Here is a 13,182-nt window from a genome sequence, read left to right on the forward strand (position 1 = left end):
TTGAATTGCAGTTTTCCCATAGACAATAGTGGAGGCACTGCTAAGATAATCCAATCCCGTCTGGTGGTCGGTATCTGTAAAGGCAGATGTGAGGGATGTGCCTATGTTACCAATAGAAACCTGTCTGCATTTTTCAGCCCCGAATACCAACCAGCTGTTGGTATTTCCTATGTTTAATGGATGCTTATTACCAAGCCCAATGTCTATAGTTTTTTTTTTTTTTTTCTTCTTTATTATTTTCCATACAAAAAAGACACAACTGCATTAAGGGTCACAGCCCTACTTATAACCAGCTTAAAATCAATTCACATATCAATGCAACAAACAACACTTGCATTAACACCTTTGGGGCTTTTTTGTGGCATTTCTATCAAGCTATCAATATATGTCGATAATATAGTTTACTTTACTATAAACCTTTTGTTCAGGTAATACTACCCTCACTCTCCATTCTCTCCAGCCAGTTTTTACCTAGCTCCGGATTTTTTTTTGGCCAATGTCTATAGTCATATGTTACGAAAGGTATATGTTGTAATATTTCTAGTGTTCCATAAAATGAATGTTCATAAGCTGCTTCTGGGAAGCACTATTCCTTTATCCTCGACAATGCAACATCTTCATGGATATACGTAAAATCGAAACGGCCTGTACTTTCAGATAACAAACTATTTTAAAAACAAATAAGTACAGATTAAAAAAAAAAATGTGAAGCTGAATTGTCACACGTGAGTTATGTCACTAAGTAGTTACCTTAAATAAAGTGTTTATTTGTACTATTTATCTTTTGAAAATCTCACCAGTTTCTAATTCTTATTTATAAATGTCCATGCTGGGCCGGCCACGCCAGATATGAGACAAACATAGAATGTGACGGCAGATAAGAACCATTCGGCCCATCTTGTCTGCCCAATTTTCTAAATACTATATAAATCATATTAACCCCTGCATCGCTGTGTGCATAACGAATGCCTGTGTGTAACATTGCTGAAATAATGCGCACGACACGATGTACAGGATTAATGTGTAGCTGTTTGTGGCATCACGAAACGACAAAGTTGTGAATAAGTGTATAAACCTCACAATTTATTTTTTTTTAAAATACAATTTGTAAAACTATTTAATTTACACCTTGGCTATTTCTGCCTGAATTTTCCCAATTCCATGAAATTAATTGCTGAGTGAATTAGTAGTAAGTAGTAAGAATGGAACCATAGAACATCAATGGACACAATGTTACAGTTTGTCATCAGCCAGAAACATGGAGTCCCTACGCGCTGCCGGCGACATTTCCCCCCAGTATATAAACCGCTGGTGTAATGGCGCCACCTGGCGGTGACTTGGTAGTACAGCACGGAGTTCGCGTTCTGCTCGCTGAGCCCGGAGGGAGCTGGGAGATCTCGTTCCCCGGCTCGGAGATCTCGTTCCCCGGCTCGGAGATCTCGCGAGACTTGTCGCAGCTGGCCCGCAGCGCCGCCGTGTGTGAGTGAGTGAGTGAGTGTGAGCGGGCGCTGAGCGTGCGCTGAGTGTGAGCACGATGAGTAGCCGGGTGTGTCGGAGCTGCGGCTGCTCGGAGATCGATGTGGACGCCGCCCGGGGGGACGCGGTGTGCACGGGATGCGGCTCGGTGCTGGAGGACAATATCATCGTGTCTGAGGTCCAATTCGTGGAGAGCGGGGGGGCGTCAGCGGCGGTGGGACAGTTCGTGTCCTCAGAGTGTGAGTAACCTGAGTAACCGGGGACTGAGTGTGAGTGACCTGAGTAACCGGGGACTGAGTGTGAGTGACCTGAGTAACCGGGGAACTGAGTGTGAGTGACCGGGGACTGAGTGTGAGTGACCGGGGACTGAGTGTGAGTGACCGGGGACTGAGTGTGAGTGACCGGGGACTGAGTGTGAGTGACCGGGGACTGAGTGTGAGTGACCGGGGACTGAGTGTGAGTGACCGGGGACTGAGTGTGAGTGACCGGGGACTGAGTGTGAGTGACCGGGGACTGAGTGTGAGTGACCGGGGACTGAGTGTGAGTGACCGGGGACTGAGTGTGAGTGACCTGAGTAACCGGGGACTGAGTGTGAGTGACCGGGGACTGAGTGTGAGTGACCGGGGACTGAGTGTGAGTGACCGGGGGACTGAGTGTGAGTGACCGGGGGACTGAGTGTGAGTGACCGGGGGACTGAGTGTGAGTGACCGGGGGACTGAGTGTGAGTGACCGGGGGACTGAGTGTGAGTGACCGGGGGACTGAGTGTGTGTGACCGGGGGACTGAGTGTGAGTGACCGGGGGACTGAGTGTGAGTGACCGGGGGACTGAGTGTGAGTGACCGGGGGACTGAGTGTGAGTGACCGGGGGACTGAGTGTGAGTGACCGGGGGACTGAGTGTGAGTGACCGGGGGACTGAGTGTGAGTGACCGGGGGACTGAGTGTGAGTGACCAGGGGACTGAGTGTGAGTGACCAGGGGACTGAGTGTGAGTGACCAGGGGACTGAGTGTGAGTGACCAGGGGACTGAGTGTGAGTGACCAGGGGACTGAGTGTGAGTGACCAGGGGACTGAGTGTGAGTGACCAGGGGACTGAGTGTGAGTGACCTAGGAGTGTGACTGTGTGAGAAACGTGAGTGTGTGTAACCGGGGAGAGAGAGACTGTGTGAGAAACGTGAGTGTGTGTAACCGGGGAGAGAGAGACTGTGTGAGAAACGTGAGTGTGTGTAACCGGGGAGAGAGAGACTGTGTGAGAAACGTGAGTGTGTGTAACCGGGGAGAGAGAGACTGTGTGTGTGTAACCGGGGAGAGAGAGTGTGTGTGTGTAACCGGGGAGAGAGAGTGTGTGTGTAACGTGAGTGTGTGTAACGTGAGTGTGTGTAACGTGAGTGTGTGTAACGTGAGTGTGTGAGTAACGTGAGTGTGTGAAACGTGAGTGTGTGTGTAACGTGAGTGTGTGAGTAACGTGAGTGTGTGAGTAACGTGAGTGTGTGAGTAACGTGAGTGTGAGAGTAACCGGGGAGACTGTGTGTGTGAGTAACCGGGGAAAGACAGTGCGAGTGTGTGGGCCGTTAATAAGGACCTGACTTCTCTTTAAGTTCTCAGTACTGAAAGGCGCAAAAGTGACCAAATATCTTTGCTAAGATAAGCGGTGCCTACAACGTGTTATGTTGTACAAACTTCAATGTTATTGTTTTTCCAGGAATATTAATTATACTATATATACACAGGTGATATTTGAAAAATTAGAATATCGTGCAAAAGTTCATTTATTTCAGTAATGCAACGTAAAAGGGGAAACTAATATATGAGATAGACGCATTACATGCAAAGCAAGATAGTTCAAGCAGTGATTTGTCATAAGTGCGATGATTATGGCTTACAGCTCATGAAAACCCCAAATCCACAATCTCAGTAAATTAGAATATTGTGAAAAGGTGCAATATTCTAGGCTCACAGTGTCCCACTCTAACCAGCTAAGTAAGCCATAACACTTGCCTACTGCCATCAGACTCTCCCCTAGTCTTCAATCATTTAAGAAGGGCCTTAAAACCCATCTCTTCAGGAAAGCGTATGGCCTCCCAGAGTAATCTCTCCCTTACATACCTGTCTCTTGCTCTCTCCTATGGGATAGTGCTTTGCTCTCTCCTCCAGCTCTGCTTCACTCCTACTTGATATTTCCTATCCTAATGTTTCTAATACCCCACCTCCTATAGACTGTAAGCTCATTTGAGCAGGGTCCTCTTCAACCTATTATTCCTGTAAGTTTTCTTGTAATTGTCTTATTTATTGTTACATCCCCCCCTCTCAAAATATTGTAAAGCGCTACGGAATCTGTTGGCGCTATATAAATGGCAATAATAATAACACCTGCAAAGGGTTTCTGAGCCTTTAACCCCTTAACCCCTTAAGACCGCAGCCAAATGTACAAGTTGTGATCCAAAAAAACCGTAAACAAAACCTGGCATTTGCGCTACATGTCCGTAATTCACCTCAGGAGACTTCCTGATACACAAATATTAGTGTTTCAAAACAGTAAAACGTATCACAACAATTATATCGTCAGTGTAAGTGCCATTTGTGTGTGTAAAATGCAAAAAATGTCACTGTCACTGACGATATCGTCGTTGTAATATATTTTACTGTTTTGAAACACTAATATTTGTGTTCAGCGAAGTCTTCCGAGTAAAACAGTACCCCCCATGTACAGGTTTTATGGTGTCTTGGAAAGTTACAGGGTTAAATATGGTGCTAGCAAATTAAATTCCCTATAGTTTCAGCATGGGTTGTCAGGCAGGTCCCGCTAATTGTAATTAATAAAATGACCTAATTATGTAAAATTATTACATAAATATATGCGTAGAATTAGTATATATATAGGTGTGTGTGTATGTATGTATATATATATATATATATATATATATATATATGTGTGTGTGTGCATATATATGTATATAATTTTTTTTATTATTTTTATTTATATATAGGTATATATTTAGTGATATATACGTATATACTTATGTATATAGATATATATATTTCGTTCTACATGTATTTTGATATCAATATATATATATTTTAAAATACAGTTAGAACGAAATTTCGCATGTTTATATATTTTTTATCTATTTATTTTGTATTATTTTTTATTTTATTTTTTAACGTATTTATATATTTATTTATTTTTTATTATATATAAATATATATATATAATAAAAATTATATATATTTAATCAATATCATTGTACGTGTATTTTGATATTAATATATATATATATAATTATGTATATATTAATATTAAAATACATGTAGACAGTGTATGTATATTTATGTGTATATATATATATACTTAGATCATATATATAATAAATATATATATGATCTAAGTATTGAAAAAGGATAAAAAGAGGAGGGGGGTGCTATATATACAAAACCACAGTGTTATACTTATATCTGTACACAGATGGTCCTGTCAAAGATCTGCCGGATCGATCTAAAAACAAATTATGTACATAGCATAATACTGTATAACACAAATGGTGAATGAATATGATCTGGTATTGGGTCACTCACGATCTCCAAAGCCTATTGTAGCAGGCTTAGACTGTAACAGCTCTTCATAAGATCATGCAGACTATGATTTTCAAGATGTTCCACTTTTCTGATTTCTCCCCGATCACATCAAAAAGCTCCAATAGCCAAAGGGATACGATTAAAGGGATTTATTCAGTAAAATAACAAATTCACAAAGTGATAAAAAAGTATAAAAGTACAGGGCACAACGCGTTTCGACTCTAGGTCTTCTTCCAAGGTGCATATGGTCCGGACAGTTTCGAGCTCTTTAAATAAGTCCGGTGTTGCCGGTTTTCCCGGGCAAATTTTCAATTCACTTCCGTGTTGTGACGTCACTTCCGGGTTCCTCCGACGTGACTTGCGTCGGTGACGTCATCGCGGATAAGTTCGTATTCAGTCCTTGACCCGGATACTGCTTTACTTTGACGCCATCTTTAAAGGTGGCAACTTATTTTATAAAGTCCACTCTTCGGTAGGGGAATTAGAGCCATTAAGAATAGTTAATCCACATCTTACTGTGCAAATATACAAATCGGATTATGATTAACAAAATACACTTTTAGTTCTAAAGGTAGTTATTTATTCTACAGCATAAGTAGAGAACACAGGTGTGGAAACGGTTTTGTCCAAAAGATCCTAGTAGGTAAAAACATATCTGTGTATATATAGAAATTTTTTTTTTATTTTTATATAAAATTTTGAATAGTAAAAAATATATTTTTGAATAATAAAAGAATTTTTGAATAATACAAAAAATTGTTTTATAAAAATACAAAGGGAAAGAGTAGTCCAAAAGGACAAACTTATATATAGAGGCTGGAAGGGCTGATCTTCTAAATAAGGGCTGCCATCTCGAGGTCCACGTTGAGTCCGCCCGGAGTTAATGTCTCCAGGTCAAAAATCCATCTCATTTCGCTACGACTCAACGTGGACTCGATTTGGCCTCCAATGGGATTTAATGGACTGGATCCCATAGAAATTAAGCCCTGCGGGATTCCCACCATGGACATTCAAAAAATGTGAGGAAACACTGTGTTTTTTCCAACCGGTTTGAACCCCTAAGCCAGTTGGAAAAAAAGAGGAGTGAACCTTTTTTAGAGGAGCGTTGGGACGAGTTGAGAGAAAAAAACTCCGGTCCCTACCAAAAGAAGGTACAGAGAGGTAGAAGAAGGGGAAATAGGGGAGGAAAAAGATTGGAGAGACCCAAGAGGGAAAATGATGAGAAGATAAAGATCTTTAACCTTTCTAAAAAAATTCTGAATAATGACCAAATAAAAATCTTGGGAAAGGGTTTCAAATTTGTCCCGAGCTGTAATGTTGATCAATTTGATGCATATACAGATATCAATCGATTTATGAGAAAGCTATGCATAAAAAAGTTTTTCGATAAGAAAATTAATACGGGAAACCCCAGCACTACAGAAACAGGGGAATTTGTACATACAGGCCTAAAAGCCCCCTCTACCTTTTACCCTATCCATCTAAAATCCAACCCAATGAAGGTCTTCGAAAAAGCATGTGTCAAAGACTTAAAAAAGATAAAAGCCAATAAAAAGAATAATCTTACCAAACTAGAGTTATTGGCAATACAAAATTTACGGAAAGACCCTGAAATAGTGATCAAACCCGCGGACAAGGGTGGTGGGGTAGTGGTGATGGATAGGGATAAATATGTGGCAGAAATTAATCGCCAACTTGAAGACAAAGATACTTATGCCAAATTAAACAAAAATCCCCAGCAAGATATTCAAAAAACATTTGTAAATTATTTAGATCAAGGCCTTCTAAAAGGAATCCTAAACAAAAAAGAGTATGACTTTTTGAATATTAGGTCCCCAAAAATTCCAGTGATCTATGTATTACCGAAACTTCACAAAGACGATAGGAATCCCCCGGGGAGACCAATAGTCTCTGGAGTGGGCTCCCTTTTGTCCAACTTATCGAAATACATAGATACCCTCCTCCAACCTTTAGTAAAAGAAAACCCCTCATATCTAAAGGACTCTATGAGCCTGTTGAAAATATTAAAACATTTTAGATGGGAAAGTGACTTTGCACTCATTACTTGTGATGTCACGAGTCTTTACACCTGTATTGACCATGACATTGGGTGCAAGGCAAATTATTCATTTCTAGAAATATCCGGTCTGTACCCTAAAGACCAAATAGATTTCGTTATGGAGGGAATTTCCCTAATTCTCAGGAATAATTTTTTCTGGTTCGAGGGGGACTTCTATCTGCAACGCCGGGGGACCGCTATGGGGACCAGGTTCGCACCCAGTTATGCTAATTTATTTATGGCCTATTGGGAAAAAAATTTTGTGTATTCCCAGCATGACTGGAGTGCGAACCTGGTCCTTTATAGACGATATATAGACGACATTTTTATTATTTGGAGAGGAGGCTACTCTACCTTTTTGGAATTTTTTAATTTTCTTAATTCAAATGAGTGGAATATAAAGCTGACCCAAGAATATAGTCAACAAAAAATTTAATTTTCTGGATTTGGAGATTTTTGTTAAAAATGACACCATAGAAACCTGCACCTTCTTCAAACCAGTAGACGTTAATGGATATATTCACAAAGAGAGCTGTCATTTTCGCCCATGGCTGGACAATATACCAAGAGGCCAGTTTCTACGCATGAGGCGAAACTGTACAGAAATAGGAAATTTTGACTCTCAAACCCAAATTTTTAAAAAACAGTTTGTAAGTAGGGGATACTGTGACAGTCTTCTGGAACAGGAGATAAAACAAGTTAGAGATATGGAAAGAGACACCTTATTAGAATATAAATCCAAAACAGCACTAGAGAAGAAGGATGATAAAATACCCATCATATGCAATTATAATCAAGACCACGGGAAACTAAGAAGAATTTTCAACAAACATTGGCACATCCTGCAACAGGATGAGGAAATTCTACCCTACCTCAATGAAAGACCTAAATTAATCTTTAGAGGAGCCTGTAATCTAAAGCAGAAATTAACTTCGAGTCATTTAGAATTATTAAAACATAAAGAGAATTTCTTAACTTTGCATAAAACCCTACAGAAAGGTTTCCATTATTGTGGGGAATGTATGGGCTGTAAAAATATTGGAAAGAAACCCAAAAGAATAGAAGTTTTTAAATCAAGGATTGGCTCTGTTAATTTCAAAATCAACTCCTTCATTACCTGTCACACTAAAAATGTAGTGTATTTGCTCACGTGTCCTTGTGGACTCCAATATGTGGGGAAAACAGCAAGGAATTTAAAAATAAGGATACGTGAGCACATCTACAACATAAGGAGAGGTTTTTTAAAACACAGTGTTTCCTCACATTTTTTGAATGTCCATGGTGGGAATCCCGCAGGGCTTAATTTCTATGGGATCCAGTCCATTAAATCCCATTGGAGGGGAGGCCAAATCGAGTCCACGTTGAGTCGTAGCGAAATGAGATGGATTTTTGACCTGGAGACATTAACTCCGGGCGGACTCAACGTGGACTTCGAGATGGCAGCCCTTATTTAGAAGATCAGCCCTTCCAGCCTCTATATATAAGTTTGTCCTTTTGGACTACTCTTTCCCTTTGTATTTTTATAAAACAATTTTTTGTATTATTCAAAAATTCTTTTATTATTCAAAAATATATTTTTTACTATTCAAAATTTTATATAAAAATAAATTTTTTTTTTCTATATATACACAGATATGTTTTTACCTACTAGGATCTTTTGGACAAAACCGTTTCCACACCTGTGTTCTCTACTTATGCTGTAGAATAAATAGATACTACCTTTAGAACTAAAAGTGTATTTTGTTAATCATAATCCGATTTGTATATTTGCACAGTAAGATGTGGATTAACTATTCTTAATGGCTCTAATTCCCCTACCGAAGAGTGGACTTTATAAAATAAGTTGCCACCTTTAAAGATGGCGTCAAAGTAAAGCAGTATCCGGGTCAAGGACTGAATACGAACTTATCCGCGATGACGTCACCGACGCAAGTCACGTCGGAGGAACCCGGAAGTGACGTCACAACACGGAAGTGAATTGAAAATTTGCCCGGGAAAACCGGCAACACCGGACTTATTTAAAGAGCTCGAAACTGTCCGGACCATATGCACCTTGGAAGAAGACCTAGAGTCGAAACGCGTTGTGCCCTGTACTTTTATACTTTTTTATCACTTTGTGAATTTGTTATTTTACTGAATAAATCCCTTTAATCGTATCCATTTGGCTATTGGAGCTTTTTGATGTGATCGGGGAGAAATCAGAAAAGTGGAACATCTTGAAAATCATAGTCTGCATGATCTTATGAAGAGCTGTTACAGTCTAAGCCTGCTACAATAGGCTTTGGAGATCGTGAGTGACCCAATACCAGATCATATTCATTCACCATTTGTGTTATACAGTATTATGCTATGTACATAATTTGTTTTTAGATCGATCCGGCAGATCTTTGACAGGACCATCTGTGTACAGATATAAGTATAACACTGTGGTTTTGTATATATATAGCACCCCCCTCCTCTTTTTATCCTTTTTCACTATTTGTATTTGTATAGTGCCTTTGGGTGATTTGTTTGGCACTTGGGGGTTGTTGCTGTTCCCATTATTTTTCTAATAGCGCCAATCCACCCATATATTTCTCTAACCAGAAATAATATTCGTATGATCTAAGTATATATAATCTTATTTTTACACTGGTTTAACGGATTTTATTTGAATTTCAGACAGCAGGGGGAGTACCTGTCATTACAGGCACTCCCCCTGCTGGCACTGCTTTGGACGGCTATGCCGTCCATGTGATCGCGGGGTCCTCGCAAGGACCTCGCGATCACATGGCCCTGGGGGGCCGAAGAGGACGGAGGGGGACTCCCTGGGCTCCCAGGTAAGTCCCCCATACCGCGATCGCCGGCGTGGGATCGCCGGCGACCGGGTAAGTACATAAGACCGCAGGACGTTCTATGCCGCCCTGCGGATTTTAGAGCCATCTAAATAAGGACGGCATAGAACGTCCTGCGGTCTTAAGGGGTTAACACCGCAGCCAAATGTACAAGTTGTGAACGAAACAAAACGTAAACAAAACCTGGCATTTGCGCTATATGTCTGTCCAACCGTAATTCACCTCTTTCATATTAAATGCACCCCCCCTTATTATATATCATTTTATTCAGGGGAAACAGGGCTTTCATTTAACATCAAATATTTAGGTATTGAACATAATTTAATATGAAAAAAATGGGAGAAAATTAGATTTTTTTTATTTTTTTCGTTCTACATGACATTTTAACTGTCAATGTCATAATACTGTTTGCTTTTACTGCAATAAAATACACATATTTGTATTCAGCAAAGTCTCACGTGTAAAACAGTACCCCCTATGTACAGGTTTTATGGTGTTTTGGGAAGTTACAGGGTCAAATATAGCGTGTTACATTTGAAATTGAAATTCGCCAGATTGGTTACGTTGCCTTTGAGACTGTATAGTAGCCCAGGAAATAAATTTACACCCATAATGGCATGCCATTTGCAATAGTAGACGACCCAAGGTATTGCAAATAAGCGATGTCCAGTCTTTTTTAGTAGCCATTTGGTCACAAACACTGGCCAAAGTTAGCGTTCGTATTTGTTTGTGTGTGAAAAATGCAAAAAACGCCAATTTTGGCCAGTGTTTGTGACTAAGTGGCTACTAAAAAAGACTGGACATACCCCATTTGCAATACCTTTGGTTGTCTACTATTGCAAATGGTATGCCATCATAGGGGTAATTTTCATTCTTGGGCTACCATAGGGTCATAAAGGCAACGTAAGCAATCTGGCGAATTTTAATGTGAAAAAAATTAAACACAAGCCTTATATTTGACGCTGTAATTTTTGAAAACACCATAAAACCTGTACATGAGGGGTACTGTTGTACTCAGGAGACTTCGCTGAACACAAATATTTGTGTTTCAAAACAGTAAAAAGTATTGCAGCAATAATATCGTCCCTGTAAGTGCTGTTTGTGCGTGAAAAATGCAAAAAACTTCACTTTTACTGGCGATATCATCGTTGTAATACATTTTACTGTTTTGAAACACTAATATTTGTGTTCAGCGAAGTCTCCCGAGTAAAACAGTACCCCCCATGTACAGGTTTTATGGTGTCTTGGAAAGTTATAGGGTTAAATATAGTGCTAGCAAATTAAATTCCCTATACTTTCGGCATGGGTGGTCAGGCAGGTCCCGCTAATTGTAATTAATAAAATGACCTAATTATGTAAAATTATTACATAAATATATGTGTAGAATTAATATATGTGTGTGTATATATACATATGTGTATATATATATTATATATATATATATATTTTTTTTTAATATTTTTATTTATATATAGGTGTATATATATAGTGATATATACGTATATATTTATGTATATAGATATATATATTATTTCGTTCTACGTGTATTTTGATATAAATATATACTGTATATACTCGAGTATAAGCCGAGTTTTTCAGCACATTTTTTGTGCTGAAAAAACCCAACTCGACTTATACTCGAGTCAGAGTCTGTATTATGGCAATTTGCATTGCCATAATACAGACTGGGGGGAGAGGGGGGCTGGCAGAGCTGTACTTACCTCTCCTGCAGCTCCTGTCAGCTCTCTCCTCCTCCGCGACGTCCGTTCAGCACCTCGGTCAGCGTGTGAGTGCAGTGCGTGTGCACTCACACGCACTCACACGCACTCGCGCGCACTGCACTCACGCGCACTGCACTCACGCGCGCACTGCACTCACGCGCGCACTGCACTCACGCGCGCACTGCACTCACGCGCGCACTGCACTCACGCGCGCACTGCACTCACGCGCGCACGCACACACTGCACTCACGCGCGCACGCACACACTGCACGCACGCACGCACACACTGCACGCACGCACGCACACACTGCACTCACGCACGCACGCACTGCACGCACGCACGCACGCACGCACACACTGCACGCACGCACGCACGCACACACTGCACGCACACACTGCACGCACGCACTGCACTGACGCACGCACACACTGCACTCACGCACGCACGCACACACTGCACACACGCACACACTGCACTCACGCACGCAATGCGTTCATACGCACACACTGCGTTCATTATATACACACACTGTAAATAAATATTCAATTAATATAATTTTTTTAGGATCTAATTTTATTTAGAAATTTACCAGTAGCTGCTGCATTTCCCACCCTAGTCTTATACTCGAGTCAATAAGTTTTCCCAGTTTTTTGGGGTAAAATTAGGGGCCTCGGCTTATATTCGGGTCGGCTTATACTCGAGTATATACGGTATATATTAATATCACAATACAGTTAGAACGAAATAAAACACATCTATATATTTTTTAATATTTTATTTTTTATTTTATTTTTTATTTATTTTTTTACGTATTTACATATTTTTTTTTATATTATTTATAAATATATATATAACAATAATTATATATATATTTAATCAGTATCAGTCTACGTGTAATTTGATATTAATATATATATATAATTATATAAATATTAAAATACACCTAGACGGTGTATGTGTGTGTGTATGTATATGTGTGTATATATATATATATATATATATACTTAGATCATATATATATATATATATATATATATATATATATATATATATATATATATATGATCTAAGTATAATTTTTTTTTTACACTTATTTAACATTTATTTGATTTGATTTCAGCCAGCAGGGGGACCAACTGTCATTACAGTTAGTCCCCCTGCTGGCATTGCTGGAGCCAGCTATACCGGCTATGTGATTGTGAGGTCCTCGCAAGGAAATGTGCCAATCCGCATTTCCTCATAGAGATTCATTAAATTAAATGAACACTATAATCATCTAAAACAACTTTACCTTAATAAAGCAGTTTTAGTGTACAGATCATGCCTCTCACGTTTTACTGCTCAATTCACTGCTATTTCGGAGTTACCGTAAATCACTTTGTTTCTGTTTATGCAGCCCTTGCCACACCATGCTGGCTCTGATTGACACAGCCTGCATGAAAAAAAACTGGTTTCACTTTCAATCAGATGTAATTCACCTTACAATTTTATCTCTTGCTCTGTAAATTAAACTTTAATCAC

General features: G+C 39.6%; 1 protein-coding gene across 1 annotated transcript in view; it reads left to right on the forward strand.

Annotated features, from left to right (window-relative positions):
* Window positions 1-1,412: 1,412 nt before the first annotated feature.
* BRF1 (BRF1 RNA polymerase III transcription initiation factor subunit) overlaps window positions 1,413-13,182 on the forward strand; it is a 197,677-nt gene continuing 185,907 nt past the window's right edge. Inside the window, exon 1 of the mRNA XM_063440110.1 lies at window positions 1,413-1,715. Within this exon, the coding sequence (XP_063296180.1) occupies window positions 1,535-1,715 (181 nt within the window). The 5' untranslated portion in view covers window positions 1,413-1,534. The remainder of the gene's footprint in view (window positions 1,716-13,182) is intronic.

Source organism: Pelobates fuscus, chromosome 13 (genome assembly GCF_036172605.1).
Source record: "Pelobates fuscus isolate aPelFus1 chromosome 13, aPelFus1.pri, whole genome shotgun sequence".
Classification (NCBI taxonomy): domain Eukaryota; kingdom Metazoa; phylum Chordata; class Amphibia; order Anura; family Pelobatidae; genus Pelobates; species Pelobates fuscus.